Here is a 22,047-nt window from a genome sequence, read left to right as displayed (position 1 = left end):
CTATTTGACGAAATACGGTGGTCAAAAAGCTGAATTCAGCTGATCAGCTGAAAAATATCATCCCTGATTGAATGATTTGTTGCTGCTACCAAATTGCCAAATAAGTAACAGAGAATGCCAGTGTTTACAGGTTTTTGCTGCAGGTGGAAAAAACCATGGTTTTAACAGTGGTTTTAACCGTTGTTTTAACCACTTGACAAAAACAGTTTTTGCTAGTTTTTGCCAGCAAAAATGGCAAAAACTAAAAAAGGGATTTAAAGTTTTATGAGTGGAACAAGGCCAGATTTTGTACTTATAAGTAACATATTTTAAATTTTCATCCCTTATTGGTGCATTTAACTGAAATGTGGTATATCAAATTCAAAACTTTTTCATTTTAAGGACCTGATGAGACAAAAAATATGTTGAATGATTCATTAAAAGTTGTATTACTGTTTATGAGCTTTCTGTGTACTTGTTAATATTTGAGTGACAACATATGAGTTTTTACCAGTTTTGCCGGTTTAAACCAAGCGAAAACCTGGTAAAAACATGTGTTTGCTGGCAAAAACCGAACCCTGAATTTAATGCCCATAATGAGGTTTTTCTCATTCAGTGATGATATGTAGCACTTAGTGCACCTAATTGGCTGTAGAAGTGATAAAAAAATAAATGTTGACATTTATATAGCGCCTTTCACATGTATCAAAGCGCTTTACATATATTCCGCCGTTGTTAGAATATGTCAGCTGCCATACAATGCCAAAGGCATGCTCATACCTTTGGACGGCACTCAATGGACAATATCCCTAACAGCTCCCCATTTCACCCCTGGGTAGAGATATTATCGAAATGAAGCTGACACTTTCTATTCTTGGAACATTTAGACCTGTATTGTAGAACTAATTTCCTTAATTTATAACAAAATATTTCAAATATTAAAATAAAATACCTGTAAAAGTACACTGTAACCTTCATAATTGTGAAAATATACCACATGGCTATATAGTGCATAGCGCTATGTTGAACAAAGGGGAAGTCGTGCGATTTTTTTGTTAAAAGCAATTTCTCAATTGATTTCATTACATTGAAAGGTAAAGATTGAAATAAAACATGTTTCCATTTTTTTAAAGACCGTTTAGTGCCTAAAATCCAAGATGGCCGCTGTGATTGAAAATTTGCCATATTTTACTCATAAATTGCGCTTTAGTAAGGTACAGAATGGAAGTCCCATTCTCGGGTTGAGTACAAGAAGTTTTGAAGGTGTTTCTTTATAGATTTGAGGGCGTTGAATAAAATGAGAGGGTCTGCACCATCGAAAAGTGTGGGGAGCTCTTGGTAGAGGGCGTTTTTCAAAATGGACGCCAAAATCCCTTAAAATCACCATAACTTGGTCAGAGAAGCACCCAGCAGCACGATTCTGATGTCTATACCCATGTTTTCAGGGTCAAGGAATCCAATAGAGTCATTTACAACAGCCTTTGACTTATCATTCCAAGATGGCTGCCAAAATTTCAACATGGCTGCCAGTGAAAATTAATTTGGCTATATCTCGGGTGCAGAAAGTCCTAGAAGTATGATGCTGGTATCTATACCCATGTTTGCAGGGTCTAGAAATCCATTGGTATAATCTAAAACAGCATAGGACCTTGAATCCCAAGATGGCGGCCAAAATTTAAAAATTACCACCACTAAAATGCAGAATTTAGCCTATATCTTATCTTATCAGTGGTTTATACGGCCTTATCCGGGGTTTACGATCCTTACCTGGGGCTAAGATACCTTAACCTTAGCATAACGCAGTCTAAACCCCAGATAAGGAATCTAAACCCCAGATAAGGCGTTGTAACCCCAGATTAAGGGACATAGATTCCAGATAAAGCAGTCCAAACCCCAAATAAGGTGCCTTAACCCAAATAAGGAACATAAACCACAGATAAGGTATCTAAACCCCACGTAAGATGCCTTAATTCTAGATAAGGATCGTTAACCCCCGATAAGGGTCGTAAACCCCAGATAAAGCACCTAAACCCCAGATAGAGCCCTTAACCCCAGATAAGAGACGTAAACCCCAGATAAGGCAGTGTAAACCCCAGATAAGGCACCTTAACACCAGATAAGGAACGTAAACACCAGATAAGGTATCTAAATCCCACATAAGGCATCTAAATCCCAGATAAGGCGCCTTAACTTTAGATGAGGGACGTAAACCTAGAATAACACAGTCTAAACCCCAGATAAAGCATTTAAACCCCATAAGGCTCCAAATAAGGGATGTAAACCATAAGGTATGTAAAACCCCAAAAAAGGGATGCAAACCATAGATAAGGCAGTCTAAATCAAAGATCCATTCTTTAGGCATCTAAACCCAGATAAGGCGCCTTAACCCCTGATAAGGGACGTAAACCCCAGATAAGGCAGTCTAAACTCCAGATAAGGCACCTTAACCACAGATAAGAGATGTAAATATAGGATAATGCAGTCTAAACCCTAAATATGGATATCCAACTAGTTCACCTCGCATGGCTACAAAGAACCACTTAGCGCGCAATATTTTTTTACCTCAAAAAAAGAATTAATATCTACCAAAAAACGTTTCAAAAGCGTAAAAAGCGGCCAAAGTTTAAAAATCTTTCCTGTGTGGCTTTTCACCCTTTTTTAAACTTGGTCCCATTTATGAAAGTTTTTAAAGACCCATACGAAGTCATCTATAGGCTACTTGTTGGTTTTCTTAGTTGTCAATGTTTATTTTGTAGAGCAAATGAATTAATGTTAGTATGCGTAATTGAAGTTTTTTTCCGTATAGGCGTTATAATGTATTTTGTAGCAAATACTCACTTTGTTAAATTCTTCATCGTCATGTGCGATTCTGCGCCTTATGTACTGATGTAGGGCCTATATGTAGCAGGTTGACACACAGTCAATTTGCTAAGTATATATAATACTCTACTACTCTTTATGATCACGCAATATAATAAAACATAAACCTTGAAATGTTTTTGATAATACATACGGTAGCCTCGTCATATTGCACCGCTTTCGAACAGTCTTAAACCTATAAGAGTACATTGTTGCATGTAAAAATTAGGACTCATTCTTCATGTTAATACTACTTTACTAAATGGGACCAAGTTTAAAAAAAGGGTGAAAAGCCACACAGGAAAGATTTTTTAAACTTTGGCAGCTTTTTACGTTTTGAAACGTTTTTTGGTAGATATAATATACAGGTATGAGAATAAGATTATAAGAAATGTATCATTTTACTATTAATATCATATTAAACATACATTGTAATTACCAAACATTTACACATTATTAAATTAAACAGCAATAGAATTTTTGAACTCATACATACAGTGGAAGGTTTTTTTCACAGTACTGCAGCTCTATAACAGTCTATGATATTGAATTGATTAATTCGAATTAAACAATTCATTGATGTTAGCACTGGGTAGTAGCCATTACTGCCAGCAGACAGGAAGTCTAGAAAGTTGACCTCAATGCTGTAGGTGGTCTTCCTGTACTTTTGAATGGGACAGCAGTAACCTTGGGCATGTTTTAGACCAAAATTTTGGATTTTTCAGATTTTTTTCTAAGTTTGTGAGAGCATAAGAAGACTATCCGTCGATGGATTTTTATTTCCGTCGGTAGATATTTTTAAAATTAAGTTTTTCATAACATATTAAAAAGGCAGAGACCCCCTGATGTATAATAAATTAGCTAGGTAAGTTTTGAGTAACTTTGATGAAAATGATCAAAAAAGTGCCTATTCAATTGTGTGGGTACGGTCCATCACCTGTCACTTGGTAGTCTTGTAACATGTCTAATGGCGCTGCCCATGGCCACTCGATGAATTGTTTAATTCGAATTAATCAATTCGATATTATAGACTGTATAATGGAAGGTTCTTCCTCCAGCAGTAATACTCCACACAATAACAATCACGGCATTATGAGTTTGACTTTGAGTACATTTGTCATGAGTTGAGTGAGTAAGGGTAAAAATAGATGAGAGGTAGAATGGAGCTATTTGTTTCAGACACTTGAAAGTAACAATAAAAGATTGATTATCCCATCTACAATTAGGTTTTACCCAATTGAGGTCTTCCATCATTTTGCCATGAGTTCTGATAGCAGTACGGAGAAGCATATGAGCAAGCTTGTTTTGCATGACCTGGAACTCATGATGATAATAAGCATTGAAATTATTCTATACAGAACTACTGTAGTTAACATGAGAGAAGACTAGAGCTTTAGCAAGCATGTTTACAGCACTAGATGGAAGATAATTCTTGACTCTACCAATTGAATATATGAATACAAAACCCACCCAAGTCCATACTTTGGCCAAATTGAGTTAAGCATGGGAAATTGTTGCTATACATAGGCCTGTCATATGTATGAAAGAACAACTCAAATTCATCCTCTGTGTCTATTGAGCATGTGAAAAATAGCATATATGAAAGAACCACCAAAGTCCATGATTTGAGTCTTGTAACACATTGATTGAAATCCAGTATGTATAAAAGTCCACTTGTAACACATTCATTACTGGAGAGTGACTTTTGAAAAAAACCATTATACATACCTGTGTGCTTTATTTTGTATTATCTTACTAGTGGTAATCTCATTCCAACATTATTGTCTTAGTATATGATTCAAAAAACCACCTAAGTCCAGCATTTAAAATGAACCCCACAAACTCCCTGAAATGCTAATCGTTAAATTCAGTTTAACCTACTCATTTCCACATAAAACTTACCATATTGACCAGGTAAATCTAACTGAAGGAATTAAAATGATACACAGGTTTTTTTCTCAAAATCACTGCCCATGGACTTGGGTGGGTTTTGTATTCATGTATTCAATTACACTGATACGTTTTGCAGTTCCAAATGTACACCCCAGCCATATACAATGTGTTCTGCTCAGAAAAGAAATACAGGGCCAAAGATTTTATTATCTACATATTTGTTATGTGCATCAGTTTCACATTATAAGTGAGGGGGATATTTACTCTCCTACTCCATAAATAAATATAAGCTGTACTTTTACTCGAAATTCTTATCACCATTTCTATTTTCACAGACACCTTGACAATTAGTTTCTGTTATCATAACTACCGTTCACCCTTTGAAAAGTGTGGTGCGAAAATTCTTGCTACCAGCGGTGATCTGTTTGTTTGCTGGATGTTCCCATTTTTTTCTGATTGTGTGATTCGGCAATGTCTGAAAACTGTAATGACACATGCTAGCTTCACTGCCTTGGCACCATGTCAATCACTCTGTCATTCCACAGTAAATATTGAATCATTGAAAAATGCATACCACATTGCATTGGATTTTGAATCACTTATGGGATGTGAGATACACCTTTTTGGCCTTTGAGGAAGGTGAGGTATTGTACAACTTGATCAGACCATGTTTGTTTTTTTATATTTAACTGGTGGCCATCTTAAATTTGACACTAAGCCCATTTGGAAAATTTGAACAATATAGACTCTAAAGACTTGGACTCAAGTTAAATTTTGCTTTAAATACACAAAGTGCACAACTTTTAGACTCAAGACTATAGTGGCCTGCTTTAATGATAAAAATTGAATGGGCTTCCTGTCATACTATAACCATTTATTTCCACACTTAATGGATAAGGTGAGTCCTTACGTAAGTACCTAATTGTATACGTGCCATTTCCATTGTCAATGGCGCAAGTTTGTGAACTTCCATATTGTGTAGCCGTTACCTTAGCACCACCAGTGCTCAAGTAACATCCATTTACATCTATAGTTGTAAGTATGGCACTACTAGTACCTTGTGGAAAGGAAATTGTACATTTCTTTGGGTCAGGGAAGTGAAATGGGTTTCCTTTTATTTCAGTCCCATTTATCTGGACATGAATTGACAACAGGTTCATACCCATGTTACAGTAACAAAATGTATATGTGCCATTATTCTTGTCCTGTACATCCAGTGACTTTTGACCTTGTGCAGCTTCTACTTTGGCTCCACCAACGCCCACGTTATTTCCATTGATATCTACAGTTTGAACTACAGCTTTCTCATCGCTTAATTTAATGGTACATTTCTTTGGGTCAATGACGCAATGAAATGGACTTCCTTTAATTTCTGTCCCATTTATCTTAACGTGTAGTGGGGACGATAAGAGCTGGCTACGTGGATTTGTAGAGGCAATTGTATATGTGCCATCATTGTTGTCCTGCACATGCTGCGAGACTCCATCTTCATATGTAGCTTCTACTTTGGCACCAATGGTGGCACCAATGGTGCTTATTTCATGTCCATTGATATCTATGGTTTGAACTACAACATTCATGACATAATTCTTCAAGTACCCATAACTATTTCCACCTGAGAGTGTCCGCTGAAATGTACATTGCTTTGGGTCAATGAGGCAATTGAATGGGCTTCCGTTAATTTCACTCCCATTTATCTTAACATGTAGCAGGGATGATGAGAACTGATTACAATGGGTACAGCGAGGTGGAATTGTATAGTAAATTGTATATGTACCATTATTATTGTCCTGTACATGCCGTGAGATTCCATCTTCATGTGAAGCTTCTACCTTGGCACCAATGGTGTTTATTTCATGTCCATTGATATCCCTGGTTTGAACTACAGCTTTCACCTCATAATCTTTCCCACTCTCTCCTCCCAGGAGTTTCAGTTGAAATGTGCATTGCTTTGGGTGAAAAAGGCAAGTAAATGGACTTCCTTTCATTACAGTTCCATTTATTTTAACATGCAGTGATGATGAGTCCAGTAATGAGCTATAGTTCAATGAATATGTGCCATCACCGTTGTCCTGTACTTTCCACGGGACTCCCCCACTCGTAACTTCCACCTTTGTTCCTCCAGTGATCATCTTACCTCCATTAACATCAACAGTTTGAATAACTGCTTTGCTCAAGCCGTTTGTAAATGTACATGGCAGTCCAAGTTGAATGGTGCATCGCTGTGGGTCAACTTCTGGCAGGACTTTGAATGCGCTTCCGGTCATTTTAGTCCCATTTATCTTAACACATAGCATTAATTCACTCAGCTGTTTATGATCAAATGAGTATGTCCCATCGTTGTTGTCCTGTACTTCATATGGTGGTTCTTCATCTTGTGTGACCTCTACCATAGCACCACCAGTGGTCATTTTGTGTCCACTGCTATCTACAGTCTGAATAATGGCTTTCTTCCAGCCCTCCCTTTCACTTGGGAGACCTAACTGAATGGTACATTGCAGTGGATCAACTTGCGGTCTCTGCCTGACATCACACAAATCCTGCAGCGATTCTTGAATCTGTGCCATAGCTGAATGATGCTTCTCGGTAAAATCAAAATCACTGGTACTTGATACAGTGTACGGTAGTGCTGCTACTTCTAGTTCATTCAATCGGTCCATGATTTGGCTTTGTGACGAAAGAAGCTGGGTAGGATGGCTCATGTCACATGACTGGTTGGCAAACTCACAGGCACTGCTCATTTGTTCTGCGAGAAAGTCTACAGACTCAATGTTTCTATCCAACATGTTTATCTCAGTATCATACAAGTTTTTTAACTGACCGCATGCTTTGGTGTAGTGATGAGCTTCGATTGAGTCTATAAGTTGTTTGGATTCATGGATATCCTTTTCTTTCTGGGAAAATTTCTCAGCAACAGTTTCTTTCAAAGCTTCAACTTTTGCTCGCTTTTTGTTCAAATCCCTGTACTTATTATTTACCGTTGCTGATGCTTTACGCATGTCTTCTGTTATTTCACTAACAGCGGCATCTAGGTAAACAAGATCATGACTTTTATGATCAACCAGACTGCATGATGCACAAACTGCTATTTTACATTCCTCATTCTTGCAATACAAAGTCAGATCCTGTTTGGGATGTTTCTCACAACACTGTGGCTGCTGCATCATGGGATCGCATTTCTTGGCTTGTAGTTCTTCGATAGTCACAAGCTGGTGACTTTGCATGAAGCGAATTTTCTGGTGGTTATCAGTACAGCCCTGGCACTGGTAAGAGGCACAGTCATAGCAAAATGTCACTGTTGGATTATCTGCAGTACAATTTCCACACAACGCTGGTAGATTCAAGATATCTTGGTATTTCCTTAAATTTTCTACAAGAAAGTTATTCGGCAAGCTATCCACAGTCCCTCCTGGTAAGGTTATCAGTTTGTGACATTTTGGACAGTCACATTTTGACCTCTTATCAGCAATGCTTTGTAGACAAGATTTGCAGTAGGTATGCAAACAAGGCAGACATTTAGCCAGGCGATCTTCACTGTCGTACGGCTCAGAACAAAGCGAGCAAGTTAGAGATTTTTCCACAAACAAATCCTTGCTTCCTCCTTCTAGACTTAATGCACCTGCCATTTTCAATAGTCACAAACTTGATTCAGTTCTCGAAATAAATTTGACTCAATTCTGGAAACTAAGTTGATTCAGTTGTAAAAATATACGCGATTCAAGTTCAATATTGAAGTGATACGAGTAGAGACGCTTTCAGCACGCTACATGTAGCTTTAAAAGTGTGTAGTAGATCACCAAGATATTATATTATCAACTCCGTCCTGGGTTGCGGAAGTGGACACGTCATACATAATTGGGCTACTTTTGAATGACAGCCTTCCCAAAGAATTGTGCTGAGTATTCATTGCACCATGTACATACCCACATTATATTCCATAGAAACCTATGATAAAGGGGCACAATTGGGCTACTTTTCAAAGTTCACTACAGCACACTTGGCTTGCAGAAGTGGCAATCCTGACCGTACACTGTTTAATTATGCACCACGCCTTTGACTTTGAACCTGAGTCTAAAATCTTGTGACAGCGGGGAATAGGTGCATTATCTTATTTACTTTAGATCACCAGCATGCCATACTTAAATCAATAAATTAACCTCTTATCTCGATCCTGCTTCTATAACTATATTGATACTGAAATTGAAACTATTTGTAGATAATTTTATCATCTCTTTTCTCTGATCTCTAGCGGATTTAAAAAAATGTAGCACTGTTTTGTTAAAATGCACCAGCTGCCTGTCCTAAAATATAGGATCCACATATTATAAGTTTCCCCTGACTCTTTTTGGACTAAATCCAAACAAATATTTTAAGAAATGTATTAGACTAGTATAGCCTAAAAATTCCTGAATTATATAATGAAAAAAAAACGGGCAAAAACAATCAATCGCTGCAGTCAGAAAGAAAGAAACGAACAAGAAAAAAGAAAAAAGTGAGAGAAAAATAAAATAAAATAGATGGAATGGACCACATAGGGACTCGAACACGTACCAAAGTTTTCCAGCTCAAAACTATAGTATTATATAGTCGAACGTGAGTCCAGCGCGCTAACCGATTGAGCTACTGAGTGACCTGTGAAATCGATTGATCTCAAACTGATTATTATGGAATAGTGTATACCAGGCTCTTATGATAAACAATCTCATCACCGCTGTAAATGTCGGAGAACAACTTTATACGTCTTTTATACGTTTTTTATACGTTTCTTCGTGTAACCTTAAACACAATATTTGCTTCCACTTTTGCACCCATTTCCCATTTTTAGCACCCATTTCCATATCATTTTTTTTGAGGGGAAAATTTTACATGGCAAAGACACCTAGAGCAAAGTAGAATGAATTTTGAAATTGATTTTGACTTTTTCAGAGTAGTTTTCTACTGGCTACACTAGTATGGGTCTAATTGAGTGGACAAAAGGCTATATTTGAAACATTTTTCAATGTGTGCCTGCATGTGACTCATCTTTACAAAAGGATGACTTTTGAAAGTACTATACTGTAAAAATGGAAATTTTCGAGCAACATTAATTTTCGCGCTCATTACTATTGTGAAAATTAAAAAATTGTAAATATGTTCTTTATGTAAGAAACTCAATGTGAATTAAAATTGCACTTGCGCGCAGCTGCATGGCAACAATGACATACGCGTGTGTATAGCAAACACAACGACCACCTCGACTCGCCAATTATAGGTGTGGGTGTCGCTGCTAAAATAAATATAGTTCATATATTTTTTAATTTATTTTGTTTTCCTGGTGATTTATAAAATTAAGTAGAAGCTAAGGAATTTACGTATGAGTTATATTATAAAACAAATATTGAATGCTTTTATTCGTTTAATGGAAAGAATATTTTCATATTCTTACCATTGTACTAATAAACATTCAATATTTATATATTATCCGGACAAAAATGTGTGTGTCCCCATTTGTCATTTTTGTGTCCCTGATTGTAACACAAAATATGTGGGGGTGTCTGTGTGAATGTGAGACTTACCTGGCTATTGGCATAGAAGTTCTGATGATTAAACACACACCCAACAGTCCTGTATGGGTACTGAGGTATGGGCTGGTCTATGATAGGAGGGTCATCTGGATTGATTGCATGGTGCACATATCTGTAGCAAGAGGGATAAGAACAGGTGATCAGGTATTAAACACACACCCAACAGTCCTGTATGGGTACTGAGGTATAGGCTGGTCTATGATAGGAGGGTCATCTGGATTGATTGCATGGTGTACATATCTGTAGCAAGAGGGATAAGAACAGGTGATCAGGTATTAAACACACACCCAACAGTCCTGTATGGGTACTGAGGTATAGGCTGGTCTATGATAGGAGGGTCATCTGGATTGATTGCGTGGTGTATATATCTGTAGCAAGAATAAGAACACTTAAGCATATTACTCCACATTCCAGAAAAATACAGCAGTAATTTTTGGGATTAAAAAAATATTATCCTCTTCTGCCAAATGAAACATAGCTCAATCTTAATCCTATTAGTTCTAATTGGCAATAAAAGTAAAATTTTAATATTTGGCCAATTTTTGGAAATATGGGCCAAAAACATGCGTTTTAGGGAGTTTTTCGTATGCTGCGACTATCAAGACTTGTACAAAGACTAATTTCAGGTTATGCATTCTAATTTTTGCAAAACACCATCTTTCATAGCCAATTATTAGAATTAACAGCAAATATTATATTTATGAGTCAAATCTTAGCCTATACTACACATTTTGCATGCTTAGACTGCCAAGCCTTACAATTTTGTGACTGAAATTGTCAAAATCATTCAAAATTGCATTTTTTTGGCCAATTTCCTTGAAATTGCATAACTATACAAATTTGACTTTTAGTGCCAGTTAGCACTAACTAAATTGGAATTTAGCTATATTTCATTTGGCAAAACATTATAATATTTTTTTTAATCGAAAAAAAAAAGTGCTGTATTTTTCTGGAATGGGGAGTAGGTATTAAAAACACACGCAACATTAACAGTCCTGTTGAAATCTGACGCCTTTGGCCAATATGGACCAGATTGTGTCACAATGAGGAAAGTGGTGATTAACAAACAAACAAACAAATTAAAATCCCTTACCTGTGACCTGTTAAACTTTCCCAGAAAGTGACAAGCCCGTCAGTAGATAGTGTCATCACCCAACTATGTGCAGCACTCTTAGCTTTTGTACCGACGCATACAAATGCGTTCAAACCAAACCCGAGTAAGAGACTACATAAAAGAACAGCATGATCCTCGCAATCCTACAAAGAAAAAAATATATACAAAACAATGAACATAATGCAATTTTGAAAGTCTGTACTTTTATCATTTTCACCTACTGGCATTATGTTTTCAGTATTGTAAAAGTAAAAACTTTTGTGGGATTACTTTTTAACACTCTGCCAATTTCGAACTGTTTCACTTATTTTTAAAATACAAGATTCTAAGCTTCCCATACACAAATGGAATATATTCGCACATTGTTATTTTCACAGTAGCTGCTTGAACAAAAAAATTAATGCAATGCAAATATTCCACTTTTGCAATAAATACTACAGACTTGCTGAAAAGAAACTCCATCAACATACGTAATGTGATCAAGCAAAATCAGTCGGAAGTCTGAAATATTGATTTTGAGATGATAGCCAAACAAAGGAAGTATTTCCTTTTGTTTTGGAAACTTTTTAATTGCTCACATCTTTTGACCTGGTTGTCCTGGCTTTGACTTACTCCTTTATTTTTACACAAGAATGCATGTGTGCTACTCCATAGTTCCCTTGGCTGACCACCACCAACAGCTGGTGCTCGCTCATAACCAATAACGCTTACGAATCTTGATGCCTGGCGGGATGTGTCTAGTAGCCTACCGGCACGTAATGGTCTCACAAATGCGCACACTGGTCTATTGGTTGAATTCTCATCCTGAAGGTGAATATAAGTGGGAAACAAAATTTAGTCTAATTGTAGGAATGAGTTGTGAAAAAGTTAAAGCCATGTTGTAACATTTCCATAAAAAATAATTTGCTAAATTTTTTTTATGTTTAATAATGCTGAACATTTGTACTTTGTTAGAGCAATAAATTGAGAAAGGTTAACAGTCAGCCACCAGGTCACATCAAATATATGCTATGCACTGTAAATTAACACATAGGCAGCAAAATGCAAAGTTTCACACAGGTCTGTAAATGGGATTTATTTCAGGGGGTGTTGGACAGGGAAATTTTGGTTTGCATTAAAAAAAGTGGACTCTTTTAGCCTGTTTTAACATTTTGCCTAAAAAATGGACTGCATGTGAATATGCACTAACTACTGTACAGTCAAAATAAATATGATGTACAGTCAAAATGTTTTTAATGTGACATCGACTCAAATAAGAAAGATTGTGTACCCTGATATAATAAGTATAATTGTCCCAAGCTACTTATTTTCTTGAGTCCAATGAACCTTACTTACCTGAGCAAATATTTTCACCAGTCTATTCTGGTGTGTTGGTCTGATCTGTAGGAACTCACGCCACCATTGTTTGGCGTAAACTAGAAATAGGCGTTCACGCTCAGCTGTTCTGTTCCTCTCTAGACCAATCTATGGGAAATAGAAGGGAAACAATGAGGGTGTGAGCTAATTTATATCCTTTAACATTATACCAAGAGTTCAGTTTCCAATGTGTTTGCTTCTTACTACTACGCAGGCCAAAATAGTGTACTTCCAGATTATTTTCCCAAGAGCTTAGTAAACTCTACTTCAAAATGCTAGCTTATTTATGATCTGCGTATAATGCTTTATGCTTTAGTGTAAAACTTTGTGATGCTTTGCCAATAATTACACAAGGTTTAGTCCTCATATGTTACATTCCAATATGGTGGATTACCATATAGCATGACACACTGGGATATTTGGATTCTGGACTGTCTGGACATGCCACAGTAATTTGCAAACACCTTTCTCATTGGCCAACCACTTGTCCTGATAATCGCATAAAAAGAATATGTCCCGCCTGCATCACATGATGCTACACAGCTTGTTCAACGAATCAGGTGCTGATGTGATGATGAAGTGATTCAATTAGCCAATCAAAACTCACTTCCTGTTTTGGGGCAGTGACAAAGGTCTTTGCAAAACACTGTAAATTGAAAACCTTTATCTCAACAATAACATATAGCACATGATGTACCACATGAAGTTCACTTGATGTGCAATGAATAGAAAATTGAGGCAGAGAATGAATATATGAGGTCAGATCTTATTATAAGCAATACAGAACAAAAGCAAATGCATTTACAAAATCACTATTTACTCTAGTCAAATCTGTAACACGTCTGCATGCTTCCTTGTCTGCTCAGTGGTCTGGTCAAAGTTGATTTTTTACTTTCTCACTCACTTTGAGGGAAAAATAATTTGTAATTTCATCTGCAGTCATATGAAATACACAAGTGTACAGTCTTACCTGAGTTGAGATGACATCATCTGTGAGTACTTGTGATGGTCTAGGAAGGATTTCTAGTCGCCAGGGTTCACAGTTTGCTCTCAAATAACGGGGTCCACTTTTTTATGCTGGACCCATTCAGATCCCATTTAGTTGAAATTTGCGGGTTCCAAATTGATTTTTGTGGGTCCAAATTGTACTTATGTTTGAAACTTCAGAAACACCCGGAAATGTATTCAGTACTGGCGCAAACAATAAATATTAAAGTATGCTGAATTCGGCACCCAAAACTTACCAAAGTCGAGTCAAATTACTGGGTAAAAGACGACTTGCCGCGATCGGCCGACTTTCTCATAAAGAACTACAATTACTACCTAATAACATGCACTACTTTAATTACTCTAATTATTTGGTTATTTTGTTATGTTTGCTCGGTTGAAATACAACTACCGCAAAAACGTGTTTTCGCGATGTCACCAGGAATTGACCCTGTTTTGTTGACATTATTATTGTAACATAATATTTGCACGATCCGAAAAAAATTTCAAGTCAACCTCTTCCACAGTTCCCCTCGTATCGCTGATCAAATATCTGTGCATGAAATAGCGATGAGGTGTGTATCATGTAGCAGCGATTTTTGTAATTGTATGTAATTTATGAATGAAAAGTTGTTAAAAAATGTGCTGTGAGCCGATTGAGCTGGGTTATCACACAATGATGACCTATGAGGATGGGACCCATTCAGGATACATAATCTTACTTTTTCCGGGTCCAGTGAGTTCAAAAAGCGTCCTGGACGTGAAAACGCGATAAACTGTGAACCCTGCCAATCGCATTTCTAACAAACCTACAGGTACCTTGGACTCAGCACCTATGTCAAAATAAGATCTCCTATACTTCATGAGTATAATAGGCTTACCTGTGTTGAGATGACATCATCTGTGAGTACTTGTGATGGTCTAGGAAGGATTTCTAGTCGCATTTCTAACAAACCTACAGGTACCTTGGACTCGGCACCTACAACAAAATATATGATACAAATTGGATTTAAGAAGCGATTCAAATATAGGTGGATCAGTACCGCTGACAAAGGTATTGAGGGTGCGTTACCCCAAAACAACTTGTCCTTAACCCTAACCGCCTAAGAGCTTTTTGTCGGCGGGAAGGGAAAGAAGGAAAGAATAAAGAGAGAAAAGAAGGAAAGAAGTTGTTTGCTCTGGGTGGGATTCGAACCCGAGACCCCTCGCATGCCAAGCACTCGGTCGGCGACACTTTGCCACAGGTCTTGGGCTTCGCTGGCCAGCGAAACCGTGCCTATATATCACTTAGGGCGATTGCGTCATCACACCACGTGGGATGCATGCACGAACAGTGCATATATCAAGTAGTATTTTGTAGTATTCAGGAGGGTTAGGGTTAAGGTTTTTTCTTAGCTGTTCACACCACGTGGGATGCATGCACGAACAGCGCATATATCAAGTAGTATTTTGTAGTATTCAGGAGGGTTAGGGTTAAGGTTTTTTCTTAGCTGTTTATGGGCCCTTTTCTACGGGTGGACAAACCTTTCAAGTAGGGCTTGGTTGGTCAGGCATTTTTTTCTTCTGGAGGCTGAAATTACGCAAACTCTTGGGCTAAGACGTGACTTAGGGGAATATGTCCCATTGCCCCCTTCTCTCTGTTCATGGTTTTACTCCCTCTTTGCTTGATTTCCATGACTTCCCTCACTTCTCTAGATTTTACTTCTCTACGATCCTCTTTTAAAGACTGGAAAAGAGACTAAGCAGTGATGGAAACCAGTTTCCCAGGAAAGTGGATCAGATGACCATAATAGTCATACCTGATGAAGTCCTCCGATGTGAAGGACGAAATATTTTAGTGAGTAAAAATTCACTTGGTTTTGTCAAGAAAAATCAAAATATTTAAAGTCTGTAAGGCACCAGAAACAAATTTGTTTGATCTTTGGATCGAACATCCATGCTGCTTCGATGCTTGTTATTAATGATCTTACAACTAATTAATCAGAATTAATGCAAAATTTATATTGGTCAATATTAATACAGGCAAACATTCATATGTTATCACAATTAACAATGGCCAATTGATTGATTTCATAAATAGTAAGGATCGACCAAGCATCGATGGTCGATTGAAAGATCAAACTAATTTGTTTCTATTGCCTAAACATTCAAATCTAATAGGAAAAAACAACAAAAATTGCACTTGCTTGCAGGCTACCAGGGGCCAAACCTATTTCTAAGATCTGTGTATGAGGGCCAAGTAAACCTTGTTCTGCTATGATCACTATACATTTTGCAGCTGCTGAATTGCCAACAATCATTGATCCAACCCATAGGCTGCCTATTGAGAACCCATGTTGTAGAAGATGTGAAGACAATACATATAATGGGTTATTCCAGTTGAAATCCATACACCCCCTATGGAAGACATGACCTAATCTCCCACACAGGGGATGCAGATTTCAAATAGAATCACCCATTCTGGTAACACCATTTGATATTCACACTCCCTGTGTAGAGGTTTAAGAATAAGATCAAGTCTTCCACCCCCTGATTTCAACTGGAACAGCCCAATATCTTACCTATTCCCATCAACTCTACAGGTAGATTCTGTCTTGAGTTATCAATAGCTAGGACTGTCCTCCATTCTAGCTGATGTGAGGACACTAGTGTGGTATCTCCTGATGGGTCAGTCTTAATGAGGACAAGATGTACTGGGTCACAGATGGTTAACATAGACGCACTGTCTGCCATTCTTGCTGCATCACCTGAAAGAGGAGGGTAACATAGAGATGATGTGAGGACACTAGTGTGGTATCTCCTGATGGGTCAGTCTTAATGAGGACAAGATGTACTGGGTCACAGATGGTTAACATAGATGCACTGTCTGCCATTCTTGCTGCATCACCTGAAAGAGGAGGGTAACATAGAGATGATGTGAGGACACTAGTGTGGTATCTCCTGATGGGTCAGTCTTAACGAGGACAAGATGTACTGGGTCACAGATGGTTAACATAGACGCACTGTCTGCCATTCTTGCTGCATCACCTGAAAGAGGAGGGTAACATAGAGATGATGTGAGGACACTAGTGTGGTATCTCCTGATGGGTCAGTCTTAACGAGGACAAGATGTACTGGGTCACAGATGGTTAACATAGATGCACTGTCTGCCATTCTTGCTGCATCACCTGAAAGAGGAGGGTAACATAGAGATGATGTGAGGACACTAGTGTGGTATCTCCTGATGGGTCAGTCTTAATGAGGACAAGATGTACTGGGTCACAGATGGTTAACATAGATGCACTGTCTGCCATTCTTGCTGCATCACCTGAAAGAGGGTAAATTATTGGCATCCTCAATTGAAAAAAAGGAGGCAACTTGTTTTTCAGATCAATCATCATACCGATTTCATGATCTGTGAGTGTGATGGTTAGAATATAAACTTGAGGTGAGTGACTGAATGACCAACTGGAACAATCCATCTTCCACTTTGCAATTATCTACCCTTGATCTTTTCTTCTTCGTTACAAATCATAAGTATATTTCTACTACATTTACTTAAACATACACTTTCCTTGTGTAGTTCCTATCACCTCTTTGCTAGTAAATATACTGATTTTCTAAGAAAATGTTAAGAGCAGATCATACTAGTAGTCGCAAACGCTCGTGATCAATATTCCTGCGTCCAGTCTCGAGACATAGCGACAAAGTGGCCTCCAAGTCAACTGGATGCGACTTGACGCTATGTCATGCTAGCGACTTATCGATCAGACATCAGCAATGGCTTTTCCGATAAGATAATCAACAGAATTTATGTTGGAAAATGCTACGCTCTTTGAGATTGCTTGGTATGATATGGCCTTTCACCATTTGCAAAAAAAAGTTAATAAATTCTAATTCAGATCAGATAGTGCCCATTCAGAAGCTACATGTGATCAGCCCATACCTCCACTCAACTTGTGTAGTTCCAACAAGAACCCGTCTTGGAAATCTGGTTCATAAGTGCAAGGCACTGGACATGACCTGAACAGGGATGTGAGTGGCCTCGGATCAAAAACTTGGAAATTTACCTAGCGATCACGATTAACCATTCCCACTTTCACGGGCTCTTAATCAAATGGTTTTTGCGATCTGCTTTGAGCGATTCTGAATCAAACTTTGCCCCATGTTCAACAACATTGCGATCTATAGATGCCATATTATATCCTTTTTCATTAAGGTTTGGGACAAATAAAAACGTGTCGCAAGGAAGCAAAAAACGCATAATTCCGCGGAAACGAGGAACTCTCACATCCCTGCCTGAATCTTGGAGATGTTCAAGAACATAATTAGCATACCTCCACTCTCCTTATGCAGTTCCAACAAGAAACCTTCCTGGAAATCCGGATCACAAGCACAAGGCACCGGACGTGACCTGAATCGCTGACCTCTGAAGTGTACATGCAGAATGAAAGTGGATAGAGTCTGACCGGGCAGAGGTTCCGGCTCTTGGAGATGTTCTAGAAACGCTTTGCCGCCGAGGACTTGCATGTAGAGGTAACGTCTGGTTGGGTCAATGTGTGCTGGATATAAATGATAGAGACACAGATTAGGAGTTTATTTAGAGAATAAACGATAGGAATTTTTATTTTGACTATCCTCTACCATGTGATAGACGACAGGCAGGTCCAATATTTTGAGTAGTGGATGCCGGCGCAGCCGGTATCCACTACGATTCCTATCGTTTATTCTCATTCTTAGTCAGTTAAATATTATTTTAATAACTGTAAACTATTTTTTAAAGCAAAAATTAAGTGACCATCATAAAAACTCCCCCTTTTCTAAAATGAACGAAACTTGTTTACAACTTCACATCTTTTGTTAGCGGCGTACTGCTAAGCGGCGTGCGAGTATTCCGCTTTGCGTCTCGCATAGCAACGCGATACATACAGCGCACCTCTATGAGCGTGTTACGCGTTATCAACACTTATGATGATGTGGGGCCGTCTACAGCCTGATAGATGACACCCAAAATCATGCGACTGTCCAATCAGATTATGTGTCTACGTAATAGACCACTCCCACTGACTAATAATATGTGATAATCTACTGAAGTGAGTGAAAGAGCCTTTACAGCACCTAAGAAACTACTCAAATCCAAAAGTGGGCAAGTGCCAGTGGCGTAGATTTCTTTTTTGACATGGGGGGATAGGGTTTGAAAAATTCCTTGAAGTCTAGTGAATCCATCTGATCACCTATTGGCGATAGAATAAGGTTATGGTACAAATGCGCGCGAAGTGAGCGAAAAATTTTGCCATATTGAAGCTAAACTGGTGAAATATGGTACAAAAGGGGAATAAATTCGCAAAGCATGATAAATTTGGCACTTTTTAGGTTAAAATGGCCAAATATGGGGTTAATTTGGTCAGAAACCTATACAGGCATCAATATTGGGTGGGGGATGATTGTATGGACCATCCCCTCCTGGCAAAATATTAGGGAGGATTTATCCCCACCCCCTTCCCCTCATGGTTTTTACCCAATTCTCAATGTACAACTTACCATGGGGAGAGCAAAAGCCAAAATTTAAGATACTAAAAATTACAGTCAGACTTATTAGTTTTCTCAGGCCCAATACCACTGCAAGTTGCAACCACAGGGAATCACACCGGGACCTTGTGCACCAAAGGCAAATAACCTAATCACTGGGAGAGAATATCGACTGCTCAGTGCCAGAAGTGGGTAAGTGCAATAGCTGCCATGTGTAGCTGCCATGTGTAGATGAGTAAAATATATTGTGTGTAAATTGGCAAATGTTCACAGGTCATCAGCTATTGCACTTACCCACTTGTGGCACTGAGTGGACCCACTTCTGGCACTGAGTGCCTAGCCCCCTGTAAAGTGTGCTGAGTCTTGTGGATCAACGTCTAGGCATTGTTTTTTTTACGACACGATACGCTGGCGAAAAAATGGAAAAATCGGATTATCTACCATAGCAATAGGTGAAAACAATTTTTGAATATACCACGCTGCACTGGAAACTTCACATGGTACCTCTGCATTGAACCAAATTATGCTAGTCACTCACACCTGTAAGACCGGTATTGTATTCAATATATGATTGCAGATATACACAGTTGATGAGTGCAACCTTCTTGTAGTGCAGCGCGATATATTCAAATTCACCTATTGATATGGTAGTTAATCCGATTATTACATCACTTCGCCAGCATATAGATGATACATGTCATAAATACAACAATTCCTATCATTTATTCTCCAAGTAAAATTTTTTAATACTATGTAATAATACCTTTCTTCAATGGTACAGCCAACTTGCTCCCTTCCTCCACAAAATGGGTGGCTGGTTTTGGTTCGTCGCCACGCAAACCCGGCGCCCTCAATGCACCACCCATCTGCTGCTTCCTCTCAAACTGTAGATTCCTCATGATGTCATCCACCACCCCTCTGTCCCGTAACACCTGCAGGAGTTGTTGTTCTGTAATGTCTTCTTGTTGTCGTGATGAGCTGGTGTCATCCTCTCGCATTGATTCAGATAAGATGTCATGGATGTGTGATTGAATGTTCATCTGGTGGAAAAAAAAAAGACATTGACTCCATGAGAACTACCTGCCGATTGGCTAAAATGAATATTGTGTCCAATTTTGAACCAATCAGGGAGTGGTATTAATAAGATCATCTACAAATGCAAGTTTGACCATAAATAGTTTAAAGCCCGGACATAATTGGCAATTGAAATGAGCATTTCAAGTTATCAACCAATCAGAAATGCTGTTGGATGACCAGTAGTAACCAGGGGGTTATGGCTGGAATTTTCTGGTAATTTTTTGCCCCCAATGAAATTTACAGGTGGGCCCAGTGGGTACCTGGGTAACAGTAGCGCATGGGTTTCAAGTCAAAGTGGAGTGCAAAATTGGCAAAATTACAAAATTTTATAAATTCTTAAAAGGGCATTTTGTGATCCACAGCCTCATCCCCCCACTTTTCTCAAAAATGTTGAGATTTTTATACCACTGGAAACCTCTGGCTACATAATGTACAAAATATTTCTTGCAGAATATTTGTTTAGCAAAAATATTGCCAAATTTGAATGTGGTACACCATAATGTAATTAATTTAATGTAATTTAATGTAATTAAACACAGTGGCCTATGGAGCAGTGTAATACACATAATCATGCAAAGCTCCCAAATGCAAAATCGGAATCAACAGACATTTTGGGAATAAGCTTTTTTCATGGATAATCTATTGAAAAATGTCATAAAAAGAGGATGCTAGGATCACAAAATACTCCTTTAACATAAATTAAGATCTATGTGTAACCTGCACATAGGATTCAGATCGACCATGACAGGCAAAACTGTCAATAGTGATTAAAAGTTTTATAATATCACTTTTTACAATGGTCTTGCACTCAGCCCACCACATGCACCCTGGCATACTTTGCTTTGAATAGCATGTGGGCATTGTACATCAACAGGGTCAATAATAGTCCGAATAATCAGACCCAGAACAAAATATTAATTCCTGACATGATCCTGTTCTGGGTCTGAACTGTTTTCATTCGAAATCTTGATGGCAAAGTGGACAAAAGAAGCACATGGTCCCATTTCACAGTTTTTTAATCCCCTATTCATGTTGCTTGAATCACTCTATTGTGGACAATCCTTTTGATACTTGAGTATTTGGACAAGCGGAACAGTTTTGACAGGCCCTTTGTCTACCTCGCTGTTTGTAAACAAACAAGGTCCAAATCGTCCTCCTCGCCGAATACGAAAGTCAGCGTAATAGTACGGCACTAGGTCAATAATACCATAGGCCTTCAAAACTGAAGGCCTACAATGTATGATTATCCATCCTGAAAGTATTAATTGGGCTACTCTAGTTGAAATCCATGTACACCCCCTATGGAAGACATGACCTACTAACCTGGTTTAGCTGACCATAATGGTTTGCTTTGACCTACTAACTTGGTTTAGCTGACCATGTATGATTTGCTTTGACCTACTAACCTGGTTTAGCTGACCATGTATGATTTGCTTCAACTCTGCTATCTTCTCTGGTGGTAAAGCCATATTGCAAATTATTTTTCTGTGTTATAAGAAAATAGAAGTACCATATTTATATGTTAATTATATTGTTAGAAACCGGAAATTACATGTGGGCCCATACCTAATTACCAGTGCCGCAGCATGGGTAATCGCTCATTCAATGGGAGCTTAAGCACAAAAGTGGCAAACATACAAACATCGCGTCGCAAATGGCCTTTTTTTAATCTTCAGTCAGGTTTGAATAGCTCGAGATACTCTAGCTAAA

The 22,047-nt window shown here is 38.2% G+C and overlaps 1 protein-coding gene across 1 annotated transcript in view; it reads right to left on the bottom strand.

Moving 5' to 3' along the window:
* The window catches only part of LOC140146748 (centrosomal protein of 76 kDa-like), a 46,143-nt gene extending 24,323 nt beyond the window's left edge, over positions 1–21,820 (bottom strand). Inside the window, exons 1-9 of the mRNA XM_072168623.1 lie at positions 21,744–21,820; positions 20,024–20,300; positions 18,069–18,293; positions 16,314–16,499; positions 14,634–14,731; positions 12,745–12,873; positions 12,022–12,213; positions 11,389–11,552; positions 10,287–10,407 (exon numbers count right to left, since the gene is read on the bottom strand). Of these exons, the coding sequence (XP_072024724.1) occupies positions 10,287–10,407; positions 11,389–11,552; positions 12,022–12,213; positions 12,745–12,873; positions 14,634–14,731; positions 16,314–16,499; positions 18,069–18,293; positions 20,024–20,300; positions 21,744–21,806 (1,455 nt within the window). The 5' untranslated portion in view covers positions 21,807–21,820. The remainder of the gene's footprint in view (positions 1–10,286; positions 10,408–11,388; positions 11,553–12,021; positions 12,214–12,744; positions 12,874–14,633; positions 14,732–16,313; positions 16,500–18,068; positions 18,294–20,023; positions 20,301–21,743) is intronic.
* Positions 21,821–22,047: the final 227 nt, after the last annotated feature.

This window comes from Amphiura filiformis, chromosome 2 (genome assembly GCF_039555335.1).
Source record: "Amphiura filiformis chromosome 2, Afil_fr2py, whole genome shotgun sequence".
In the NCBI taxonomy this organism is placed as follows: Eukaryota; Metazoa; Echinodermata; class Ophiuroidea; order Amphilepidida; family Amphiuridae; genus Amphiura; species Amphiura filiformis.
The sequence above is the reverse complement of the archived record's forward strand: the minus strand, read 5'-3'. Positions and strand labels throughout refer to the sequence as shown.